General features: G+C 45.3%; 1 protein-coding gene across 1 annotated transcript in view; it reads right to left on the reverse strand.

The window, feature by feature from the left end:
* Positions 1-2,063: 2,063 nt before the first annotated feature.
* spag5 (sperm associated antigen 5) overlaps positions 2,064-26,359 on the reverse strand; it is a 46,703-nt gene continuing 22,407 nt past the window's right edge. Inside the window, exons 11-21 of the mRNA XM_078225926.1 lie at positions 25,496-25,670; positions 22,688-22,787; positions 17,658-17,741; positions 17,387-17,470; positions 16,778-16,880; positions 15,663-15,795; positions 14,635-14,736; positions 11,014-11,166; positions 8,016-8,090; positions 6,474-6,554; positions 2,064-3,753 (exon numbers count right to left, since the gene is read on the reverse strand). Coding sequence (XP_078082052.1) covers positions 3,667-3,753; positions 6,474-6,554; positions 8,016-8,090; positions 11,014-11,166; positions 14,635-14,736; positions 15,663-15,795; positions 16,778-16,880; positions 17,387-17,470; positions 17,658-17,741; positions 22,688-22,787; positions 25,496-25,670 — 1,177 coding nt within the window. The 3' untranslated portion in view covers positions 2,064-3,666. The remainder of the gene's footprint in view (positions 3,754-6,473; positions 6,555-8,015; positions 8,091-11,013; positions 11,167-14,634; positions 14,737-15,662; positions 15,796-16,777; positions 16,881-17,386; positions 17,471-17,657; positions 17,742-22,687; positions 22,788-25,495; positions 25,671-26,359) is intronic.

Genomic DNA, 26,359 nt, shown 5'->3' on the forward strand with positions numbered 1-26,359 from the left:
AGATTGAGCTCTGAGGAAGTGTCTTCGAGACTCGAAACATTGGCTCTATTCCCTCTCCACAGATACTGTCAGACCTGCTGAAATATTCCAGCATTTTCTGTTTTTGTTTGTCAACGTGTCCTGTAATTTCTGGGTTAGTCCTTCCCCATTCAGAATATTCTGCACCCTCTCCATTTAGCCTGACACCAGGGAAGCAAAACAGCATGCAGATTAATGATGACACTTAGGGAAATGCCTGTCTGTCCCCCTCATTGTGGCAAATCCTGAACCAGCAGCATTTTCACTCTCTGCTGTTCCCATTGTGCAGTCCCCTGCCCATCAGTGTTATGACAAAGAACAAAGAACAGTACAGCACAGGAAACAGGCCCTTCGGCCCTCCAAGCCTGTGCCGCTCCTTGGTCCAACTAGACCAATCGTTTGTATCCCTCCATTCCCAGGCTGCTCATGTGACTATCCAGGTAAGTCTTAAACGATGTCAGCGTGCCTGCCTCCACCACCCTACTTGGCAGCGCATTCCAGGCCCCCACCACCCTCTGTGTAAAAAACGTCCCTCTGATGTCTGAGTTATACTTCGCCCCTCTCAGCTTGAGCCCGTGACCCCTCGTGATCGTCACCTCCGACCTGGGAAAAAGCTTCCCACTGTTCACCCTATCTATACCCTTCATAATCTTGTATACCTCTATTAGATCTCCCCTCATTCTCCGTCTTTCCAAGGAGAACAACCCCAGTCTACCCAATCTCTCCTCATAGCTAAGACCCTCCATACCAGGCAACATCCTGGTAAACCTTCTCTGCACTCTCTCCAATGCCTCCACGTCCTTCTGGTAGTGCAGCGTCCAGAACTGGACGCAGTACTCCAAATGCGGCCTAACCAGCGTTCTATACAGCTGCATCATCAGACTCCAGCTTTTATACTCTATACCCCATCCTATAAAGGCAAGCATACCATATGCCTTCTTCACCACCTTCTCCACCTGTGTTGCCACCTTCAAGGATTTGTGGACTTGCACACCTAGGTCCCTCTGTGTTTCTATACTCCTGATGACTCTGCCATTTATTGTATAACTCCTCCCTACATTATTTCTTCCAAAATGCATCACTTCGCATTTATCCGGATTAAATTCCATCTGCCACCTCTCCGCCCAATTTTCCAGCCTATCTATATCCTGCTGTATTGTTCTAGACTGCATTCCAAACTGTTGTCTCTTCCAGCTGTCTTTAATGCTGGTTTGAACAACACACACCAAAAAAACCCCTACACTTCCTACTCTATTGAATGGCCACATTCTGAACTCTGCCTGTGGTGTAGCAAAATGCATGTAATGTACAATTCAGGAAAATTCCAATACTTCGCAGTGACTCTAGCTGTCCCTCAAGCTCAAAATCCTAACCTTCAGCTCAAGTAGCTGGAGACATTTCCTATTCACAAGGTCCCACAAGATATGAATGGTTTTAGTGACACAGGAATTACAAACAGCATATCTCAGCTGCCCATCCATGATCTAAAATCATTCTATTCCCTCTTTTGGAATCTAGTTAGTACCTTGTTGAAACAATTAATTTTAATTATTGCCTCTAAATCTCCGCTCTCGTTTTACAATCTCCTACTCCCTTTCAAACTACTCCTTGTTTTTTTTAATACAAATACCAGAACAGCATTGAATTCCCAGAGTTTAGCACTTTATACTAGAAATACTCCATAGAACTGGATTCTACACATTAACAAAAACCTCCTGTATTTATACTAGCAAAACGATAAAGAGCTGAGTCAGTCCCTGCTGACAGTAATTACCGGATCTAACTCACCACCCAACGAACTGTACAACTACACCCAGCAGCTGCTTCCCACCAACACAAAGAAACTACAAGGTTATAGTTAATTTAAATGCTAATGTTAAATCCTAATCACAAAACCTAAAACTTTAGGAAGAGATCAACCCTTAAAATGAAAAACAAAATGAATGTAAGGCCTTTTGGCTCACAGTTCACAGGAGATGCTGCATGGCAGGTCCCCATCAATCTTCAGCGATCATAATAAATAACACCTCAATCTTATGGATTTTTGTGCATCGGTTTTATTTTATGCTGAAAAACAGAATTCTCTAACAGACAAGAGAAAAATTAGTCTGAACCAGCGGTGCTAGCAGACAAATTGTAGCAAAACAGCCCAAAATGTAAACGGTAATTAGACAATCACATACATCAACCAGAGGTGCAACTGTTACTTATAAATAATACTTTGCACGTCATTTACAGTGTGCAGGTTTTTTGGGGACTCAGCAAAACATGAACTAGGTCAGGGAGTATACAATGTCACTTGGGAGTACAGAATTTGAATATAGGTATTGCTATAAAGACAGAGACATGATGCTCAAGTTTTTCAACTTGCATTTATCAGGATAAACAATGCCAAATTTTAAACAATCATGACAATCTGTATAAGGAAAGGTGCTGATTGGTTGGCAAGTCAATTCTGATTCTCAGCCAAAGCAACCGAGGACGAAAAGTTCTCCATAGTTCTGGACAATTCAAGAAAGGCTCAAGGCTTGAACATATTCCTCATGTTCACAGCCAACAAAACCCTGCATTTGAATGTATGTCACTTTTGGCAATCGTAAAACATTATGAGTGTGACTGATTATCTTAAATTGGTTCTTCGTGTAGCTACTACCACACTCACGATTGTTCAGCAAATGCTGTCCAATTGTGGGATCACATCCAACAGTAGACATTTTTGCTTTAGGTTTTGCAAGTACAGGCTGGTTAAGTACAGCCTGAAATTTATACACAAATTGCTCAGTTGCATGGTAAGCAGGATATCTTTGGATTGACGGCAGCAACCAGTGAGTGGAAAACACTACTTGTGCCAACACTGCACACTAGCAGCATAAAACGGCTTGCTTAAACTGTTCAAATTTTTGAAATACTTTGCAATGTTGTGTATGAATCTCACTGCCAATGTAAAGCATTGTGGGCTGAACGATCCAGTGATTGGCTCATCAAATCAAACATGTTCCTCCTGCTCTTCCTAATACAGAGTTCAAATTGCAGTCAACAAAATGCAAAATGTCTACCTGTTATATATGGTTCCACAATTGGGCAGCACTTGCTGAACAATCCTGAGTGTAATAATAGTTACACTAAAATCAATTTAAGACCATCAGTCCAGCTCATAACATGGTTCATTTTTTATGCTTGTTGGAAGCAACATACACAGACCCAATCTCAGCAAAAAGGAATATATTCAAGCCTTGCACCTTCACTAAATTAACCAGGAGCTCAGAGAGCCTATAGTTTGTCATTGCTTTCTGCATGGCAACACCTCAGCCAGAGTTGACTTGTCAACCCTTTGCCAACTTTCCCAAAGCACCCCTTTTCTACTTTGTGCCAATTGTGATCGTTCTCATGATTGTCCTGATAAGTGCAAGACAAAAAGCTTCAGCAACACGTTTCTCTTTTCAGCAATATTCAGTGGAGACCCATAGACACTCTAGTATCAACATCTGACCCTGACTTAAGAGTATCAGATGGATTCACTGTCATATAAACCCTGGGCCTGGTTGAAGGCAGCATCATGGGAAGTCATTTTGCCCCACACTTCACTCCTGCCCACAACTGTTCATTCCTCCCCCAGCGAAAGGTGAAACAGCAGCCAGGATACATGCTCTACTCTTCTACATCTTCTCCAAGATCAATCAGGAGACTCTTCAGCTCCACCGAGTTGGCAACAATGTTGGGTACAGACAAGAGAACCTGAAATTTAAAAAAAAGTAAAGTAAAATCTACACAAATGTGGAAAGATAAAGCAAACAGACAAAATGCTGGAGATGCAAGCCAGGTCAAACAGCATCTGAAAATAAACTAAAGGCTTGGATTTCAGGTGTAACATGGCAACAAAATCTCTTTAGTATCCTTTTTTATTTTCGTGCTGGAAGGGACTGACCTTTGACTCCATTGGGATGGGAATCTCAAAGACTGTCTGTGAGCAACAGTTACCACGTTAATTGTGTTCTAATTTCAGTATTTTTCTCTGTAAAGTAGGTAATCCAGTCATTATCCTGGGAACTCCCAATTCCCCCGGAATCCTCATGACCCACCATGCTTTATATAGCTTGTACATTTCTCATTACTGGGTCAACAAATTCCAAGGGGACAGAGGATTTAAGACCCCATCCCTCCCTCCAGCCTCATTCACCCACATAAGCAACAGGCTGGAGTTGGTTACAATTTCTCAGTGGTGTCATGGGAGAATAAGGTACAGAAATAGACCCTACAGTTTCTCAAGACTGCTCCACAATTCAGTAAATTCGTGGCCAATCTTCCACATCAACTTTACTTTCCTGTCCTATTCCCATATTCCTTGCTTGGAGTGTCCAAAAATCTATCATTCTCAGTTCAACAGCTAAACACCCACAGCTCCCTCGGTGGGTGATTGTAAAAATGGTCATCTCAGTCCCTTTATCCTGAGGCTGTGACTCCTTTTTCTCTACTCTGCAGACTGGGGAAAGCAGCCTCACATCATCTACAAAGAAACGTTGTTGGTAAGGAGCAATTTTTGGCAGCAGTGGAATTCAAACCCCAGCCCCAAAGAGCTAGTGCCTTAATCCAGCATCTTAGACTGTGCAGGCACACTAACACCCATCTCTCACTTCAGCAAGGAAAGAGATCAAGGGCTCATTGGGCCGGAGGTATTTTCAAATAAGACAAGCTAACAAATTGTTTATTATTCACAGCTTGAGGAAAACAATTCCAAAACTAACCCATTAATAGAGTTGACAAGGGGAACCAGTAGATGTGGTATATTTGGACTTTCAGAAAGCGTTTGACAAAGTCGCGTAGAAGAGATTATCGTGCAAGATTAAAGCGCATGGGATTGGGGAAAGTGTATTGAGATGGATAGAAAACTGGTTGGCAGAGAAGAAACAAAGAGTAGAAATTAATGGGTGCTTTTCAAATTGGCAGGCAGTAACTAGTGGGGTGCCACAGGGATCGGTGCTAGGACCCCAGCTGTTCACAATATATATTAATGATATGGATGAGGGAACAAAATGTAACATCTCAAAGTTTGCAGATGATACCAAGTTGGGTGGGAGGGTGAACTGTGACGAGGATGCAGAGATCCTTCAGCATGATCTGGACAGGTTGGGTGAGTGGGCAAATCAATGGCAGATGCAGTATAATTTGGATAAATGTGAGGTTATTCACTTTGGAAGCAAAAACAAGGCGGCAGATTACTACCTGAATGGCTGTAAATTGGGAGAGGGGAGTGTGCAGCAGGACGTGGGTGTCCTTGTGCACCAGTCACTGAAGGTAAGCCTGCAGGTGCAGCAGGCGGTAAAGAAGGCAAATGGCATGTTGGCCTTCATTGTGAGAGGTTTCGAGTACAGGAGCAGGGATGTGTTGTTGCAATTATACAGGGTCTTGGTGAGGCCACACCTAGAGTATTGTGTGTAGTTTTGGTCTCCTTTTCTGAGGAAGTATGTTCTTGCTCGAGAGAGTGTAGCAAAGGTTTACCAGGCTGATTCCGGGGATGGCGGGACTGATGTATGAGGAGAGATTGACTAGGTTAGGATTGTTTTCGCTGGAGTTCAGATGAATGAGGGGGGATCTCAGAGATTTATAAAATTCTAACAGGACTAGACAGGGTAGATGCAGGGAGGATATTCCTGATGGTGGGGGAGTCCAGAACCAGGGGTCACAGTCTGAGGATTCAGGGTAGATCATTTAGGACGGAAGTGAGGAGACATTTCTTCACCCAAAGAACGGTGAGCCTGTGGAATTCATTTCCACAGGAAGTAGTTGATGCCAAAACATTGAATGTATTCAAGAGACGGCTGGATATAGCACTTGGGGCGAATGGAATCAAAGGTTATGCGTAAAAAGCAGGATGAGGCTATTGAGTTGGATGATCAGCCATGGTCAAATGGCCTCCTCCTGCTCCTATCTTCTAGGATTCTTTAGAATCTAATCTACCGAATGTCTTAGACCCATTATTTCTTAATTTGCATGAAAGCAATGTTTGAAATAATTAATTTTCTATAGATTGTTTGTAGGAAGAATGATTGTAAGGTCCCAGACTCCTCACTGCCATTTAACCCTCAACTAAATATCTGATTAACTGACCATTTACCTCATTGTTTTTCATGGAATCTTGCTGTGTAAGGAAAGCTGCTACACTGGCCTACAACAGTGAACAGATTTTAAAAATAATCTCAGTGGCTGTGAAGCACGTAGGACCATCCCAAAGGCACAAGAGGCCTGTATAAACCCACAAATCCCTTTACCTCTGGGTTAGTCAGAGCCTCCACATTTGCATCAGTACCATGCCTTGTTGACAGCACCAGAGATCTGGAGAGGGTTATATCACTTGGCATTTTTGGGATTGATGAATTGAAAGCTTTCTTAACTCTGAATTACTACCTCAAAATCAAACATAACCATCATCATTCTCCTCCACCCTTGCAATGACTTACTATTCTGACATGCTCAATCAGGTCGTCCAGTTTGGCCAGCTCTGCCTCTGCTTTCTGATAATTTTCTTCCAGGATAGCTTTCTAGAAATGTGAAGAAAAAGGAGTAGGTGTTACTGACAACGCACAGAGCTATCTCTTCTATTGACCCTCACACAGGTCCTTTAAGAATGGACTAACTGAAGTGTAGCACTCTGGGTCAATGACCATCTCCATTGCAGTAAATTCCACTGCCCGCGACCAGCACCCTCAGTGATGTGAGCATGAAACCAATCATCACTCTGCGATCAGCAATCTTGCATTCTTTCATCTGGTCAAGCTGGGCGGAGTAACAAGTTACAACAACTTACATTTATATTGTACCTTAAACATTACAAAGTGTGCCAAGAAATTTCGTAGAAGCTCAATGAGATAAAAATTCTAAACAGAGCCATGAAATGAGGTATTAGGGCAGGTGAGCAAAAGCTTTGTCAAAGAGCAGGGTTTAAAGGAGCACCTTGAAAGGAGATAGAGTTGGAGAGGTTAGTGAGGGAATTCTGTCAAATGGAATTTGGCATTCATTGCCAATGGAACAGAGTATAAAAGTAGGGAAGTGCTGTTGCAGCTCTATCGGGCATTGGTGAGACCACATCTGGAACACTCCGCAGATTTGATGCCTTACTTGAAGGATGTAAATTAGAGGCATTAGAGGCAGTTCAGAGAAGATTCTGACGTACAAGGCCGAAACTCGCTGGAATTTGAAAGAATGGGAGGAGATCAATTGAGGTGTATAGGATGCTAAAGAGGATTGACAGGTTAGACGTAGACTGGATGTGTCCCCTTGTAGGGCATTCCAGAACTTGGCCAGAGTTCTAGGCTGAAGGGTGGCAGATTTAAAACAGAAATGAGGAGGAATTACTTCATTCAAAGGGTGGTGAATCTGTGGAATTCTCTACCCCAGAGGGGAGTGGATGCTGGAACACTAAACAAATTTGAGGAGATAGATAGGTTTTTAATTAATGGCAAGATGAAGGGTTATGGGGAGCAGGCAGGAATCTCATTGAAACTTATAAAATTCTAATAGGACTGTTAGGAAGGGTGTTCCTGAATGTGGGGTGTCCAGAATTAGGAGTCACAGTCTGAGGATACAGGGTAAATGTTTTAGGACTGAGATGAGGAGAAATTTCTTCACCCAGAGAGTGGTCAACCTGTGGAATTCACTACCACAGAAAGCAGTTGAGGCTAAAACATTGTACATGTTTTCAAAAGGAGTTCGATATACCTCTTGGGGCTGGGGGCGCGGGTAGCGAGAATAGGTTACTGAGTTGGATGATCAGCCATGATCGTAATGAATGGTGGAGTAGGCTCGAGGGGCTGAATGGCCTACTGCTGCTCCTATATTCTATGTTTAAGACAAAGAAAACTCAGTAACATTGCCCGGAGTGATGCGAGAGGGCGAGCACCAAAACCAAAGAATAAAAGACTGAAAGATGAAGAATGAGAGTCAGAAAGAGGGAGACACAAACTGCACCGATCAGCCACATAATTCAGCAAGTTGTTACTCACATGATTGTACATTTTCACCTTCAGTTCCTGGATGTCATTCTCCTTCTGTACATAAGCCTCGCGCAGCCTTTTCACCTTGAGGTATAGAAATAAGATCACTCACTGGGACCAGCAGAGATGCTGCAACTTGGGTCATAAAGCAGCTGTCCCCAGCCCCCCTCTGAAACTCACTGTCCCAGCTTACAAAGGGTAATGGGCACTTGGTCATGAAGCTATGGGAAACTGGCCACTGCATTTGTAAAATAGGATGATGTGAGGGCCATGGAGAGCAAAAACGGTACAAAGTAGAACAGATCAAAACCTCCAGCGGTCCATATCGAATCCTTCTATATCACAGCACCTGCTGCTTGCTGACAACAACATACAAAGCCCCAGTGCTGAGATTTAACAGGTCCATTACAGCCAATCCAGTGTGCAACCTGGCAAGGGCAAACATACGTTACATTTCCTTTACTGCTGGGCCACAAGCAGACAGGATTCAAAAGTGAGCAGGTCTGGCTAGTGTAACACTGCAGGGCTAAAATAGAAAATAGTCAGCACCTTCCTCAGATAGCCAAACCAAAGGGTGGCAGTAACAGTGAGTATAGATGATTCAATTTGGAAGCTGCAGAATAGTGGTCACACTCTTGGATTAATAATCCACAAACACAAGTTTTAATCCCACTTCAGAAAATTAAAAGATGATGTCAGTAGAAGTGACCAAGAAGCTGTTGGATTGTTGTAAAGTGTTTAGCTCAATGGTATCCTTTAGGGCAGGAAACGTGACACTCTTACCTGCAACTTCAATCCCACACCATGTTCGACTCTTAACCCAGCTAGCCACTGTTGTTTGACTAGAAGTGATACAAAGTTGGGTGGGAGGGTGAGCTGTGAGGAGGATGCAGAGATGCTTCAGTGTGATTTGGACAGGCTGAGTGAGTGGGCATATGCATGACAGATGCAGTGTAATGTGGATAAACGCGAGGTTATCCACTTTGGTAGAAATAATAGGAAGAATGGGTGTAAATTGAGAGAGGTGGATACTCAGCAAGACCTTGGTGTCCTCGTGCATCAGTCACTGAAAGTAAATGTGCAGGTACAACAGGCAGTAAAGAAGGCAAATAGTATGTTGGCCTTCATAGCGAGAGGATTTGAGTATAAGAATAGGGATGTTTTGCTGCAATTGTACAGGGCATTGGTGAGGCCACACCTGGAATACTGTGTGCAGTTTTGGTGTCCTTATCTGAGGAAGGATGTCCTTGCTATGGAGGGAGTAGCAAGGTTTACCAGGCTGATTCCTGGGATGGCAGGTCTGCCATGTGAGGAAAGACTAGTCAGTTAGGATTATATTCACTGGATTTAGAAGAATGAGAGGGGATCTTATAGAAACTTATAAAATTCTAACAGGGTTAGACAGGGTAGATTCAGAAACAATGTTCCCAATGGTGGGGGAGTCCAAAACTAGGGGTCATAGTTTGAGGATAAGGGGTAAACCTTTAAGAACTGAGGTGAGGAGAAATTTCTTCACCCAGAGGGTGGTGAATGTGTGGAATTCACTCCCACAGAAAGCAGTTGAGGCCAAAACTTCTGATTTCAATTGGCTAGCTGTAAGAAGACAGAGGGTGGTGGTTGATGGGAAATGTTCATCCTGGAGTTCAGTTACTAGTGGTGTACCGCAAGGATCTGTTTTGGGGCCACTGCTGTTTGTCATTTTTATAAATAGAAATCATAGAAACCCTACAGTACAGAAAGAGGCCATTCGGCCCATCGAGTCTGCACCAACCACAATCCCACCCAGGCTCTACCCCCATATCCCTACACATTATACCCACTAATCCCTCTAACCTACGCATCTCAGGACACTAAAGGGCAATTTTAGCATGGCCAATCAACCTAACCCGCACATCTTTGGACTGTGGGAGGAAACCGGAGCACCCGGAGGAAACCCACGCAGACACGAGGAGAATGTGCAAACTCCACACATGACCTGGATGAGGGCATAGAAGGATGGGTTAGTAAATTTGTGGATGACACTAAAGTCGGTGGAGTTGTGGACAGTGTGGAAGGTTGTTGCAGGTTACAGAGGGATAAGCTGCAGAGCTGGGCTGAGAGGTGGCAAATGCAGTTCAATGAGGAAAAGTGTGAGGTGATTCACTTTGGAAGGCGTAACAGGGTTACAGAGTACTGGGCTAATGGTAAGATACTTGGTAGTGTGGATGAACAGAGGGATCTCGGTGTGCATGTGCATAGATCCCTGAAAGTTGGCACCCAGGTTGATAGGATTGTTAAGAAGGCGTATGGAGTGTTAGCTTTTATTGGTAGAGGGATTGAGTTTCGGAGCCATGAGGTCGCGTTGCAGCTGTACAAAACTCTGGTGCGGACACACTTGGAGTATTGCATACAGTTCTGGTCGCCGCATTATAGGAAGGATGTGGAAGCATTGGAAAGGGTGCAGAGAAAGAAGAAATTGGATATAGCTCTTGGGGCTAAAGGAATCAAGGGATACGGGAGAAGGGGGCATCAGGATATTGAATTCAATGATTGGCCATGATCGAAATGAATGGTGGAGCAGGCTCGAAGGGCCAAACAGCCTACTCCTGCTTCTCGGTTCTATGTTTAGAGGGAGGGCAATAAATGCTGACCTGGCCAATGACACACACATCCCTAGAAAGATATATATATTTTTAAAAATTCCCCTCCAACATCATCTGTATCCAGCCCACGTTTGGAAGTTATCACACTGTAAAGGGAAAGTCGCCATAGTCCCAGATGACTATGGGCTGTTTTCCCCATTGAGGGGGAGAGCTGATTGGTGGTGATTTAACCTGAGGATGATCACACCTCAGGCGAGGGGCAAAAGATTGAGAAGGCAGGGCCTTCATGAATAACCTCAGCCGGTACAGGAATTGAACCCATGCTGTTGGCGGCACTCTGCGTTACTAACCAAATGCCCAGCCAGCTGAGCTAAACCAATCACACTATCATCACCATCTCTCACAGAACACAATTATCTTCTTACTTGGCATTGAAGTTCTACTTTTTCTTCAAGCCAATTCATGTCCCATGTTCCATCCGAGCGCTGTATTTTGGTCAACTCCTCGCGGCAGGTGTGGGCCTCAGTCTCAGAGCGCTGGAGTTGCCGTTTCAAACCAGTGACTTCTTCCTTCATGGCCTGAAATACAAAGAGTCTCTCCAGTTTACCTACAGACACAATTTTGAGATCAGAAAGTTCTCACCCAGATCTCATCTCATTGCACCCACTATTTATTTCCCAATTTTCTTTTAAATCCAGTCTGGTCTGAGAGTTTCAATCCACTATTTGACCATGGGCTAAATCCCTATCTGCAGTGACCAATCAAATGCTCCCAGAGCAGGTACAATGTAGGTTAGATATACAGCAAAGCTTCCTCTACACTGCCCATCAAACATGCCCAGGGCAAACTGAAGTCAGTGGGAAATACGAGGAAAACGCTCCAACGGTCGGAGTTATATCTAGCATAAAGGATGATGGTTAGGATTAGATCCACATGCAAAAAGTCTGATAGAACATAGAACATTACAGCGCAGTACAGGCCCTTCAGCCCTCGATGTTGCGCCGACCACTGAAACCAATCTAAACCCCTCTAACCTACACTATTCCAATATCATCCATATGTTTATCCAATGACCATTTAAATGCCCTTAATGTTGGCGAGTCCACTACTGCTGCAGGCAGGGCATTCCACACCCTTACTACTCTCTGAGTAAAGAACCTACCTCTGACATCTGTTCCATATTTCTCACCCCTCAATTTAAAGCTATGTCCCCTCGTGTTAGCTATCACCATCCGAGGAAAACGGCTCTCACTATTCACCCTGTCTAATCCTCTGATCATCTTGTATGCCTCTATTAAGTCACCTCTTAACCTTCTCTCTAACGAAAACAGCCTCAAGTCCCTCAGCCGTTCCTCATAAGACCTTCCCACCATACCAGGCAACATCCTAGTAAATCTCCTCTGCACCCTTTCCAATGCTTCCACATCCTTCCTATAATGCGGCGAACAAGAACTGTACGCAATACTCCAAATGCGCCCCACCAGAGTTTTGTACAGCTGCAACATGACTTCGTGGCTCCGTAACTCAATCCCTCTACAAATAAAAACTAACACTCCGTACGCCTTTTTAACAACCCTATCAACCTGGGTACCAACTTTCAGGGATCTATGCACATGGACACCAAGATCTATCTGTTCATCCACACTACCAAGTATCTTACCATTAGCCCAGTACTCTGTATTCCTGTTACTCCTTCCAAAGTGAATCACCTCACACTTTTCCTCATTAAACTCCATTTGCCACCTCTCAGCCCAGCTCTGCAGCTTATCTATGTCCCTCTGTAACCTGCCACTTCCCTCCGCACTGTCTACACTCCACCGACTTTAGTGTCATCCACAAATTTACTAACCCATCCTTCTACGCCCTCATCCAGGTCATTTATAAAAATGACAAACAGCAGTGGCCCCAAAACAGATCCTTGCGGTACACCACTAGTAACTGAACTCCAGGATGAACATTTCCCATCAACCACCACCCTCTGTCTTCTTACAGCGATGTGGAGATGCCGGCGTTGGACTGGGGTAAACACAGTAAGAAGTTTAACAACACCAGGTTAAAGTCCAACAGGTTTATTTGGTAGCAAAGGCCACACAAGCTTTTGAAGCTCTAAGCCCCTTCTTCAGGTGAGTGGGAATTCTGTTCACAAACAGAGCTTATAAAGTCTGTGTCTTTATAAGCTCTGTTTGTGAACAGAATTCCCACTCACCTGAAGAAGGGGCTTAGAGCTTCGAAAGCTTGTGTGGCTTTTGCTACCAAATAAACCTGTTGGACTTTAACCTGGTGTTGTTAAACTTCTTACTGTTCTTACAGTGAGCCAATTCCTGATCCAAACCACTAAATCACCCTCAATCCCATGCCTCCGTATCTTCTGCAATAGCTTACCGTGGGGAACCTTATCAAACGCTTTACTCAAATCCATATACACCACATCAACTGCTTTACCGTCATCCAGCTCTTTGGTCACCTTCTCAAAGAACTCAATAAGGTTTGTGAGGCACGACCTACCCGTCACAAAACCGTGTTGACTATCCCTAATCAAATTATTCCTTTCTAGATGATTATAAATCCTATCTCTTATAATCCTTTCCAAAACTTTGCCCACAACAGAAGTAAGGCTCACTGGTCTATAATTACCAGGTTTGTCTCTACCCTCCTTCTTGAACAAGGGGACAACATTTACTATCCTCCCATCTTCTGGCACTATTCCTGTAGACAATGACGACATAAAGATCAAAGCCAAAGGCTCTGCAATCTCCTCCCGAGCCTCCCAGAGAATCCTAGGATAAATCCCATCCGGCCCAGGGGACGTAGCTATTTTCACTCTTTCCACAATTGCTAACACCTCCTCCTTATTAACCTCAATCCCGTCTAGTCCAATAGCCTGTATCTCAGTATTCTCCTCGACAACATTGTCTTTTTCCTGTGTGAATACTGACGAAAAATATTCATTTAGCGCCTCTCCTATCTCTTCAGGCTCCACGCACAACTTCCCACTACTGTCCTTGACTGGGCCTGGACAAGGTTCAGACTTGGGTTGATAAATAGTGAAATGACATTCATCCCACACAGCTATCAAGCAATGGCCATCTCTAAGAATCTAACCATCTCCCCATCCAGAGGTGATGAAGCATTACCCTTGACCAGAAACTGAACTGGGCAAGCCATATAAATATTGTGGGTACCAGAGCAAGTCAAAGGCTAGGAATCCTGCGGCGAGTAACTCACCTGATTTCCCAGAGTCTGTCTGCCATCTACAAAGCACAAGTCAGGAACGTGATGGAACACTTTCCACTTACCTGATGAGGGCAACTCCAACAACACTCAAGAAGCTCAACACCATGTAGAACAAAACAGCTTGCTTGATTAACATCCCATCCACCATCTTAAACATTGACGCCCACCAATGCACAGTGGCAGCAATATGTACCATTTATAGGATGCTCGACAGCAAGTCACCAAGACTCCTTCAACAACACCTTCTAAACCCGCAAATTCTACCACCCACAGGGAAACACCACCATTTGCAAGTTCCCTTCCAAGTCACACATCATCCTGATACTGTATCGCCGTTCCTACATAGCCACTGGTTAAAATCCTGGAACCCCCTTCCTAATAGCACAGTGGGTGCTGATAGGCCACATGGACTGTAGCAGTTCAATAAGGCAGCTCACCATCATCTTCTTAAGGGCAATAAGCAGCCAATGCTGGCCTCACCAGAGACACTCACACCCCAAGAACAAATAGATGTAAGGGGCAGATACAGAACGGATATATAAGACACAAAGATATTAGACAGAAAGGAAAGCTCCCCCTGCACTGTGCCAGAATGTGTTTTAAGCACAGCTCAGTGTGGATGTCACCTCTGCATTGCCCATTAACTGCCATCATTAAGGCTTCACTGAGCAAAACTGACAATTTTTAACCTCAAGGCCACTAGACAAACTGCAAACTCAGCAGATAAAGTAATTGTTTTCTTCCACTCAGCTTGCTGGATTTGAAATAATTAGTTGAATATTTCTTTATGGATGTGAGAGACACCATCTTACCAGAAACTCGCTGTGTTCCTTCAAATTAGTCTCCATCTGTTTCCCAAAATCAAGGATTGTTTCATCCTGAACATTTACAGTTTGCTTCAGCTCAGAGTTAGTCTGTGAAATAGAATAAAATTAATCTGTCAACCTCATGATTTACTCTGCTGCAGGAACTGATCTGTACTAAAGTGTAACCATTAAAAAGTGAGCTGCAGGTTCTTGAATCGTTGCTTCCAGCGACAATGGAACTGACCAACTGTGTTCAGCACCTTCTGCATTACAGACAGAGGTCAGTGAGTCTGCAACACAACGACCCACTGGAACACGGTACCTCAGAACCATTGCTTTAATCCAAATATCCAAACACTCCATTCCCACCCACAAATTACCATAAACTTGGCAATGATACCTAAACACAGGAAACACTGGTCAGGATCTGTCGTGGTAAATTAGAGCCTGTTTTAGGTGCAAAACTGAAAAATAAGAGGAATATTAATAAGTAGGAAAAAAAACTCCAGTCAAACAGTGGAACAAAGTCAAGATATCTTGTGTGGGTAACAGACAAAAGCAAAACTGGAAAAAGAAACGGCTGTGTGAACAGCTGAGGAAGGGAGAGATGCAAAATGTGGATGAAAGGCACTGAAATAGGGAGGGTGAAATAAGGACATAGCCATATTACTGACGTTAATGCTCAGACCAGAGGATTGCAGGATGCCCAAAGAGAAAGAATATATTATCCTTGAAGCTGGTGTTCAGCTTCACTGCAGCACTGGCCTCAGCCAAGCAGGCCAGAGAGGGAAATGCAAAGAAAAAGAGAGTCACAGGACAGAGCTGCACGTACAGCACACACCAGGACTTCACACCAATCTTCAAACGTGAAATATAACCAGCAGGAAAATTACTGAGCAGACAGAATTACCTGCTCTCAGGCTTACATTCGTGTGCTCCTGCACGAGTACGAGTTAGCCTGGGTGTAGGTCTTTACACAGACACACATATTTACACAGACACACATATTTACACATTCCCGTCACTATTCACACCTGGATTTGAGCCTGAAGATCTCGGGTCAGTTTCCTGTTCTCAGTTTCCAGGACTAACACCTTGCTCTGCAGACTGCTCACTTCCGACCAGTTCTTGCTGAACATGGCCCTCCGTTGCTCCCGCATGTTAGCACTGAGAAAAAGCAAATGGAAGGAGCATTAAATCTTAATCAAGGCGAACTCCAGAGGCCTGTCAGTGGGAAGCAGAGTGGAATCGCTCCACAATCCCAGTGCAGGAGCGTCGGGATTGTGTGACCCTTGGCCCAGGTGCATATCCTCATTTCCAACAATCTCAGCTCTCACAGGTTACAGTGAGCTCACTGAACAAGTAAAGCTGGATAGTGACACAGCTAAAAGTGCAGTCAGCCTGAAGGACTGATTTGGTGATGTACAGACTCCCTATAATTTTGTCTGTAAACGTTAGGATTCACTGCTTGGAAGAAGGGGAGAGCTAGAGAACAGAATCCAGAGGGCCAATAGCGCAGCACTCCCCCCGCCCTGACAGTGCAGTGCTCCCCCACCCTGTCCCAACAGTGTGACGCACCCCGTCCCAACAGTTAGGCGTTCCCCCCGCCCCGACCCGACAGTGCGGCGCTCCCCCCGCTTGTCCCGACAGTGCGGCGCTCCCCCTGCTTGTCCCGACAGTGCGGCGCTCCCCCCGCCCCGTCAGTGCGGCGCTCCCCCCGCCCCGTCAGTGCGGCGCTCCCCCCGCCCCGTCAGTGCGGCGCTCCCCCCGCCCCGACAGTGCGGCGCTCCCCCCGCCCCGACAGTGCGGCGCTCCCCCCGCCCCGACAGAGCGGCGCTCCCCCCGCCCCGTCCCGACAGTGCGGCGCTCCCCCGGCCCCGTCCCGACAGAGCGGTGCTCCCCCCGCCCATCACAGCAGTGAAACACTCCTCACACTGTGTCAGTGTCAAGGTTCTGGAGTGGAAATTGAACCAATGACCTGCTGACTCAGAAGTGAGAGTTACCCACTGAACCACAGGGAACACCCATCATCATCAGGAATACTGAGCTACAGAACAAGAGCCAGGTACTGCCCGCATGAGGTTAAACACTTGTAAATGAACCATTTTAATTTGAACAGTGAGTGCATGGTAACTTGAAAGGTTCTTACATCTCCTGCTGCAGGTCTTTTACCTGCAGCTGCATTATCTCCAGGAGCTTCTTGAATGCTTCCTGCAGCTCAGCCACTGTCAGCAATAGGGTGTCTTCAACCTCTAGAGAGGAAAGAGAAATATCAACTTGGGACACAAACAGGGAAACTGAAACCAGCTCCCCAAACAGCATAAAACAGGATGTTTCAATGGATTCAATGCTTGGCCAACTTGGGGGTATGTGCCAACACAAAGTGCAGTCACAGCATCATGGTATTAAATGTTGCGAGCATCCTCAGACCATCCACTGAAATCTCAGCGCAATATTCGCAAATAATAGTTCATATCAAAACCCTCCTCACCCCACTGGAGGGCTGCTGGGGTTAGCAGGTGGCAAAGTCCTTGGCCAATGATTAACTGTCCTACCTGGCTTGCCACGTCATGTGATCTCTGCACTGATACAGGCTCGGGCAGCCATGTTACAATCTGATCTAATAAAGATGTTGTACTAGAAGTAATGCACTCTGAGTTCATAACAAACCGAGAGGAGTCTGTTCCACTGCTCAGAACCTGCCAGTCTATTCACCATATTAATGTCACAGTGAAAGAAAACTGTAGCAACAACTCACCTGTTTTCTTGGAAGTTATGGGCTCAACTCTTGTGAAAGCACCACGGCAGCTTCCAATGTCAAGAGAAGCTTCTTCATTCCGTTCTGCAAATACAGACACAGGCTCTTAGCTTTACATAACATGCAAACAACAGCAGATCATACAGGCACAGAGCAGCAATGGAAAAGAGACTTTTACAGAAGGGACAAGCCAATGAAGCAGAGGGTTGAGGGGGGAAAATTCCAGGAGGATGGTGCTGCAATGGTTGGTAACTTTGTGCCAGCATTTTACCTGGTGGATTCAGCATTGTCGGCCCAATGGGAACAAAGGCACTCTGGTCACTCCTGATGTCACATGGAGTCGTTTCCTGATGCTCTGTAAAAAAAAAAGTAGAAAGAGAAAAGACAAATCACAGCAATGTCGTAACCAAACAGCACCAGTTCCATCACAACACAACAACAAAGCTGTCTTCAAACACACCTGAAACTGCTGCCTTATCATGGGATACAGTTCCACCATTAACCTCTGCTTTCACTGCTATCAGTGGCCATGCTCCATGTGGGAATCTAGGCAGTTGAACATTGGGAAGCTGCCTGACTGCAAAACAAGGTCACAGCCATCAACTGTGATAGTGATCCACTTGGACAGAGAGAAAGATGAGAAAGGAACAACCACATCAACAGTAGCCATCGACTGACCACCACATAGTGGAAGAAGGTGGCGGAAAAAATATGCTGACAAACTAGGGGGTCGAGTAAATACAAAACAAAATATTAATCATGGGGTATTTTAATTACCATATTAAATTGGACAGAAAAAGTGGGAAAAGACACAAGGGAACACAGTACCTACAATATCCAGCAGAGACGGCAGTGAAACTTCACTGAGGTGCATTCTGAGAGAAATCGGTGCAGTCACATCTACTAAAAAGTGGGAAGTGGGAGAACTGGTGTCCAGGAGCGGTTCAGCCCGAAATCTACATGAGTGTTTCCCTCCCTCCAACCAAAAAAAAGGGGCACAGATCAGAAAATGCCACGAAACCAACGGACGCAGCTGATTGGTGAGTAGGTCCTGGTGGGTATTCCCAAACCATATTGAATTGAAGCTCATTGTTTAGATAAGGGTAGGGAATTATTGGCTTTAATTCTTTTATTTTAGTTCTTAAGGTTTTTAAACTTAAAGGGTTTAGCCATGGCAGGAGAGCTCAAAGCTGTGGTTTGCTCTTCTTGCTCCATGTGGGAGGCCGGGCACATTTCCAGTGCCCGGGGCCAGCATGTGTGCAGGAAGTGTGTCCAGCTGCAGCTCCTGGAAGCACGAGTTTCGGAGCTGGAACGGCGGCTGGGGGCACTGGGAGCATTGTGAGTCTGAGAGCATTGTGGATAGCACATTTAAGGAGGTGGTCACACCACAGCTGAAGGGACTTGAGGAAGGAAGGGAATGGGTGACCACCAGGCAGTCCAAGAGATGTAGGCAGGTAGTTCAGGAGTCCCCTGGGGTCTCACTTACAAATCGATATTCCATTTTGGAAACTGATGTGGGTGCTGGTTCCTCCAGGGAGTGCAGACAGAGCCAAGCTTCTGGCATCACAAGCAGCCTGTCTGTACAGGAGTCGGGGGGGGGAGAGGGGGGGTCGGGGGTGTGAAGAGAGGCAGGGCAGTAGTAAAAGGGGATTCAATAGTCAGGGATACAAAGAGGTGCCAATGATTGACAAAGGCAACTGCCCCATATGCCTTTTTCACCACCCGACTAACATGCCCTTCCACCTTCAGAGATCTGTGGACAAACACACCAAGGTCCCTTTGTTCCACAGAATGTCCTAGTGTCCTACCATTCATTGAATACTTTCTTGTCAAATTACTCCTTTCAAAGTGTATCACCTCACACTTTTCAGGCTTAAATTCCATCTGCCACTTATCTGCCCATTTGATCATTCCATCTATATCTTCTTGTAGCCCAGGACACTCCACCTCACTGTTAACCACCCGTCCAATCTTTGTGTCATCCACAAACTTACTAATCCTACCCCCCACATAGCCATCAATGTCGTTTATATAAATGACAAAAAAAAGCAGCCCAACACAGATCGTTGTGGTACGCCACTGGACACTGGCTTCCAGTCACTATGTGGAGATGCCGGCGTTGGACTGGGGTAAACACAGTAAGAGTTTTAACAACACCAGGTTAAAGTCCAACAGGTTTATTTGGTAGCAAACACGATAGCGGATGAATGAACACCGCTCGACAATCACCAGGCAAGACTATTCTCTTCCTGTGGGGGAGCACTTCAGCGGTCACGGGCATTCAGCCTCTGATCTTCGGGTAAGCGTTCTCCAAGGCGGCCTTCACGACACACGACAGCGCAGAGTCACTGAGCAGAAACTGATAGCCAAGTTCCGCACACATGAGGACAGCCTAAACCGGGATGTTGGGTTTATGTCACACTATCAGTAACCCCCACAGCTTGCCTCCTGGACTTTAACCTGTGCTTAATGCTCCCTCCACTCACATTGTCTGTATCTTTAAGACCTGGTTGGCTGTAGAGATTCGCATTTTGATCAGTATTCTGTAACTTGATTTTGTGTCTCTGTGCCCTGTTTGAGAGCAGATTTCCACGCCACCTGACGAAGGAGCAGCGCTCCAAAAGCTAATGGCATTTGCTACCAAATAAACCTGTTGGACTTTAACCTGGTGTTGTTAAAACTCTTCCAGTCACTAAACGGTCTTCTGTCATCACCCTCTAAAACTCCTAAAACTGCACCAATTTTGAATCCACTTTATCAAATTACACTGTAACCCATGTGAATTTATCTTCTTTACAAGTGCCCATGTGGACCTTGTCAAAGGCTTTGCTGAAATCCATATAAACTACATCGACTGAACTATCCTCATCTACACACCTGGTCAGCTCCTCAAAAAATTCAATCAAATTTGTCAGGCATGACCTCCCTCTGATGAAGCCATGCTGACTATCCCTGATCAAGCTTTGCCTCTCCAAGTGGAGATAAATGCTCTCCTTCAGAAGTTTTTCTCATAGTTTCCCTACCACTGACATAAGACTTACTGGTCTGTGGTTCCCTGGTTTATCTCTACAACCCTTCTTAAATAGCGGAACCGCATTAGCTGTTCTCCTGTCCTCTGGCACCACCCCCATGGCCAGAGAGGAATTGAAAATTTGGGTCAGAGCCCCTGCAATCTCCTCCCTTGCCTCCCACAGCAGCCTGGGGCACAATTCATCCGGACCTGGAGATTTATCCACTTTTAAGGCTGCCAACACCTCCAATACCTTGTCCTTCCCGATGTCAATTTGCTCAAGAACCTCACAGTCTCTCTCCCTGAATTCCACACCATCGTCCTCATTCTCTTGGGTGAAGACGGATGTGAAGTATTCATTCAACACTCTACCAATGCCCTCTGACTCCACCCACAGATTGTCCCCTTCGTCCCAAATAAGTCCTACTCTTTTCCTGGTTACCCTCTTCCCAGTGATATACTGATAGAATATCTTGGGATTTTTTCCCACTTTTACCAGCCAGAGCTTTGTCATAGCCTCTCTTTGCATTCCTAATTGCTTTCTTAAGCTCCACCTTGCACTTTCTATACCTCACTGATGCCTCCATTGATTTGCCCCCCTTGTACTTTTTAAAAGCCTTTCTTTTCCTTCTCATTGTATCCTGAATATCTCTGGTCTTCCATGGTTCTCTGGGCTTGTTACTCCTACCTATCACCCTAGAGGGAACATGTTTGACTTGCACCCTCCCCATTTCCTTTTTCAATGCCCCCTACTGCTCTTCTGTAGATTTTTACATTAATAGCTGTTCCCAGTCTACCTTAGCTAGATCCTGTCTTATTTTACTAAAATCTGCTCTCCCCCAATCCAAAACTTTTTTTGCAGCTTGTCTATTTTCTTGTCCATAACAAACTGAAATTGTACCGTGTTGTGATCGCTATCACTAAAATGCTCCCCCACCACCACCTCAACCACCTGTCCGGCTTCATTCCCCAGAATCAGGTGCAGCACAGCTCCCTGCCTTGTTGGACCCTCCAAAACTGGATTTAAAAAGTTCGCCTGTACACATTTCAAGAAACCTACTCCATCCAAGCACTTAACAGTATATATATTCCGGTTAATGTTGGGAAAGTTGAAATCACCTAATATAGTAACCATATTGTTATTGTTTTCACACACCTCCAGAAACTGAGCACAGATTTTCTCCTCAATATGCCTCTGACTATCTAGGGGTCTATAATAAACACCTAACAATGTGGCTGCCCCTTTTTTTATTCCCAAACTCTACACACAAAGCTTTATTTGATGCCCCCTCCAAGATATAATCTCTCCTCACTGCAGTAACTGCCTCCTTAACTAATAATGCAATGCCTCCTCCTCTTTCACCCTCTCCTCTGTCTTGCCTGAAAATTCTATATCCCGGAATGTTGAGTTGCCAATTGCGTTCCTTCCTTCAGCCATGTCTCTGTGATGGCGACTATATCACACTTCCACACGTCAATCATCACCCTCAACTCATCCGTTTTAGCTGCAATTCTCCTGGTGTTAAAGTAGAGGCCATCCAGCCTGGCCTTACTCCCTTCAAACTTAATACAGCTGCACTCCCTCTGACTGGTTTGTTTTGCTGTACAATTCTGTGCCCTTATTCCGCTAACACTCTGTGTCTCCTCTCCCTGCCAAATTAGTTTAAACTCCTCCCAACAGCACGAGCAAAACGTCCTGCAAGGACGTTAGTCCCGTTCTGGTTCAGATGCAAACTGTCCCATTTGTACAGGTCCCACCTTTCCCAAAAATGGTCCCAGTAACCCAGAAATCCAAAACCCTCCCTCCTGCACCAACTCTTAAGCCACCCATTCTTCTGTGCTCACTAGCACATGGCACTGGGATAATCCCGAGATTACAACCCGAGAGGTCCGCTCCTTAGTCTATTGCCGAACTCCCCGAATTCTTGGTGCAAGATCTCATCCCTCTTTCTACCTATGTCATTGGTACCAACATGTGCCATGACCTCTGCCTCATCACCCTCCCCCTTCAGAATGCCCTGCAGCCGTTCAGTGACATCCTGGACCAGCAAAACTATTGGAAGATAATCTTATTGATGAGCTGCAGATCAATCTCTGCTTGTACACTCTCTCAAAGACACTGGTTAGGGTTTTGTTTTACTCTGTGCACTGAGGAGACTGAGAAAAGACTTGAACTCTTACAGGAGATCGTCACCTTCTCAGGCTGGGCAAGAATCAAATCCAGAAAAAGAGCAGCAGCGTCGCCCAACCTTGAACCCCGATCAGTTTCCATCCTCCTGCCATAGATTTACCTTTGCTGGACTGGGCCGCCTCCTGCGTTGTCTTTGCCTCTTCCACTGTTTGGGATTCAGGGGGCAGTTGGTCAGTTCCAGCGACCGCCACTGGATAATTCTTGAGTAAACAAAGTACCAAAAATCTCAGAAATTTCAGCCACCATACAGATACCAAAATTAAACAACACAAAACTTCACAGACCTTCCCCAACCCCACACGCAGGCCAGTTTCCCCCCCACTCCCTTCCCAGACCCAGGAATCCCCCTCCCTAGACCCTTTGGTCTGCTGTTTAGAGTTGATGCAGTATTAAACCATGGTCCCCCTGCCCTCCCAGGTGAATGTCAGAGATTCCATCTCACCAATGGGTGAAAAGCAGGTCAGTCACTAACTCATTACTCTGCAAAGTTTGATCCACATGTTTCCTACATTGCTGGCACATCCTGAGCCATTGAAGCACTGTGGGGGATCGAGGTGGTGAAAGATGCGATATAAATGGAAATGTTTTCTTCTCAACCGACTATGATTGCTCATTTTTGACCTCCTTTAACCTTTTAAAGTTTATATATTAATCACAAGTAAGGCTTATATTAACACTGCAATGAAGTCAACTGTTTACCATATACATAGATGATCTGGAGGAGGGGACCGAGTGTAGGGTAACAAAGTTTGCGGATGGCACAAAGATGAGTGGGAAAGCGAATTGCGTGGAGGACACAGAGAGTCTGCAGAGAGATTTGGATAGGCTAAGTGAGTGGGCGAGGATCTGGCAGATGGAGTGTAACGTTGACAAGTGTGAGGTTATCCACTTTGGAAGGAATAGTAAAATGGACTATTATTTAAATGGTGAAAAATTACAACATGCTACTGTGCAGAGGGACCTGGGGGTCCTTGTGCATGAATCGCAAAAACTCAGTTTGCAGGTGCAGCAGGTGACCAAGAGGGCAAATGGAATGTTGGCCTTTATCGCGAAGGGGATGGAGTATAAAAGCAGGGAGGTCTTGTTGCAATTGTACAGGGTACTGGTGAGGCTGCAACTAGAGTACTGTGTGCAATTTTGGTCCCCTTATTTGCGGAAGGACGTATTGGCCTTGGAGGGAGTACAGAGAAGGTTCACCAGGTTGATACCGGAGATGATTGGGCCTGTACTCATTGGAGTTTAGAAGGCTGAGGGGAGATCTTATAGAGGCATATAAGATAATGAAGGGGCTAGACAGGGTAGAGGCAGAGAGATTCTTTCCACTTAGAAAGGAAACAAGAACTAGAGGACACAGCCTCAAAATAAGGGGAAGTCAGTTTAGAACAGAGTTGAGGAGGAACTTCTTCTCTCAGGGGGTAGTGAATCTCTGGAATTCTCTGCCCATTGAAGCAGTGGAGGCTACCTCGTTAAATATGTTTAAGTCACAGGTAGATAGATTTCTGATCAATAAGGGAATTAAGGGTTATGGGGAGCGGGCGGGTAAGTGGAACTAAACCACTATCAGATCAGCCATGATCTTATTGAATGACGGGGCAGGCTCGAGGGGCTAGATGGCCTACTCCTGCTCCTATTTCTTATGTTATGTTAAGTCACTGTAAAATTCCCCCAGTCGCCACACTCCGGCGCCTGTTCGGGTCAATCTTGAAGTAGCCCAAGCAATTCTTCATCTTCCAAATAACAATATAACCTGCATACAACAATCTAATAACTTAACAAGTCCCATAAACTCAAAGTATTTATCTCAGTTACTGCCAATAACATTGGGGATCTGGTTCTGAATATACTGGGGGAGAAGGTGTTAGTGTGAGCTTTAATGAATGTCAGTTGAGACAGGGCTGGTAACCTGGGATAGTTCAGCAATTATTGCAGCTGTTAATCAGGTTAATTCAACTGCACAATTGTGCCAAGAACTCTCAGCTGCCTCCAGACTAACTGCTTATCTTTCCTTTGCTCCTCTGAAGGGGGCTACAGTTCCATAAGCTGTGAACGTAGACAATGAGCATTAATAGGCTCTGGAGGACATTACAGCCAAGCTCATGGTTAAATCTGTACTTCTTCCCACAAGGGTCACTGGACAGTTCACAAATTAATTTCATCCAGACAACAACAGCTTGCATTTATATAACACCTTTAAAATTGTTAAAAATCCCAAGGCATTTTGCAGGAACATAATTAGTCAAAATTTGATATCGAACCCCATAAAGAGATATTAGGACAAATGACTAAAGGCTTGATCAGAGCTAGAGGAAAGAGAGAGATTTAGGGAAGGTGTTCCAGGGTTTAAAGCTCAGGCACTTGAAAGCAAGACCAGGAATAGTGGAACAATTGAAATGGGGAATGCCGAAGAGACTAATTTAGAGGAGTGCAGAGTTCTGAGATCCGAAGGAAGGGAAAAGGTTAGATGTAGAGAGGGGCAAGGGCACAGAAAATGAGAGCTTTAAAAATCTAGGTGCTGCTGGACCAGGAGCCAATGTTAGTCTGTGAACACGGGTGATTGCTGAACGTAGTGCGAGATAGGATAGAGGCAGCAGAGTTTTCAGGTGGGAAACGGGAGGTTGGCCAGGAATGTGTTAGAGGCATCAAGGCTGGGTGAGGGTTCCAGCTGCATACGAGCTGAGATAGAGGCTGAGACAGACAATATTACAGCGGTGGAAATAAGTAGGTTTGTTGACAAGGAAGATGATGAGCACACCAAGATGATACCCAAATGCTGTACATTTTACAGAGTGTCACTGGGCAGTGATCAGCACAATGATCTGTTTCACAGACTGGGATATTAAGAACCCCACCTCCTCATGACCCAGGGAGGCAGAGGTTGGTGAAGATTCCTGAGCAACAGGGGACTCACCTGCTGCCAGTTCTTTATCGTTGCTCCAGCTGATTTGATGACATCTTGCATTTGACCTTTCAGAGCAGAGATCTTGACTGTGGCCTCGTTCATCTGCTGCCCCATCTCCAGCAACATCTCTCGGGCATCTTTCTTTACTGTATCCAGATTCCTTTGGCACTGGTCACATCGAACGCTGATTGAACATAAACAGTATTACTGTGTAGCAATGAGAATTTCACAAGACTGGGATCAGCAAGTCTCTCAGTCCGTGCCAGGGGAGAATCGGAGTTCCATCACAGCGAAGGTCACCCCAAATGCCAGTTCATTGTTTCAAAGACCCTTCACTCCTGGTTTATGGATCTCCACTTCTCACTTTAGCTTTGACCCACTTTTAGTTTCTTTCAGCTGAAGTCACAGCCTCTAACCATTGATCTGACACACACTGAGATTCTCCCCTCATTTAAATTGCACATGACTTCACCCCATCTCAGCTCTGTAAATCTATCTAGCTCTGTAACCATCTACCTAGCTCTGGTCAATCTTCCCATTCCCTCTGCCAACCCTCCAATTACTGCACCAGATAGCCTGTACTTTTATCCCTCCTTACCTTTACTGCACCTCATAACTCACGCACAGGGGCGCCTCAGTCATTGCCACTCACTCAGTCAGCATTCACCCTTCCCCAGAATGTTTTTGCTCAGCAAGTTTCTATAAAATACAAGTAGCTGCTTCACACTATCACTGTGGAATGGCATTGAAATAAAAAACTTAAGATCAAAGAATTCTATCCAATTGACTCGCTCTTTCTGAATCTCAGACCCCAGGCAGAGACATACGCATGATTTGCTGTGGGTGAGGGAGGGGGTCAGGGAGGGTGCCAGT

Source organism: Mustelus asterias, chromosome 12 (assembly GCF_964213995.1).
Source record: "Mustelus asterias chromosome 12, sMusAst1.hap1.1, whole genome shotgun sequence".
Classification (NCBI taxonomy): Eukaryota; Metazoa; Chordata; class Chondrichthyes; order Carcharhiniformes; family Triakidae; genus Mustelus; species Mustelus asterias.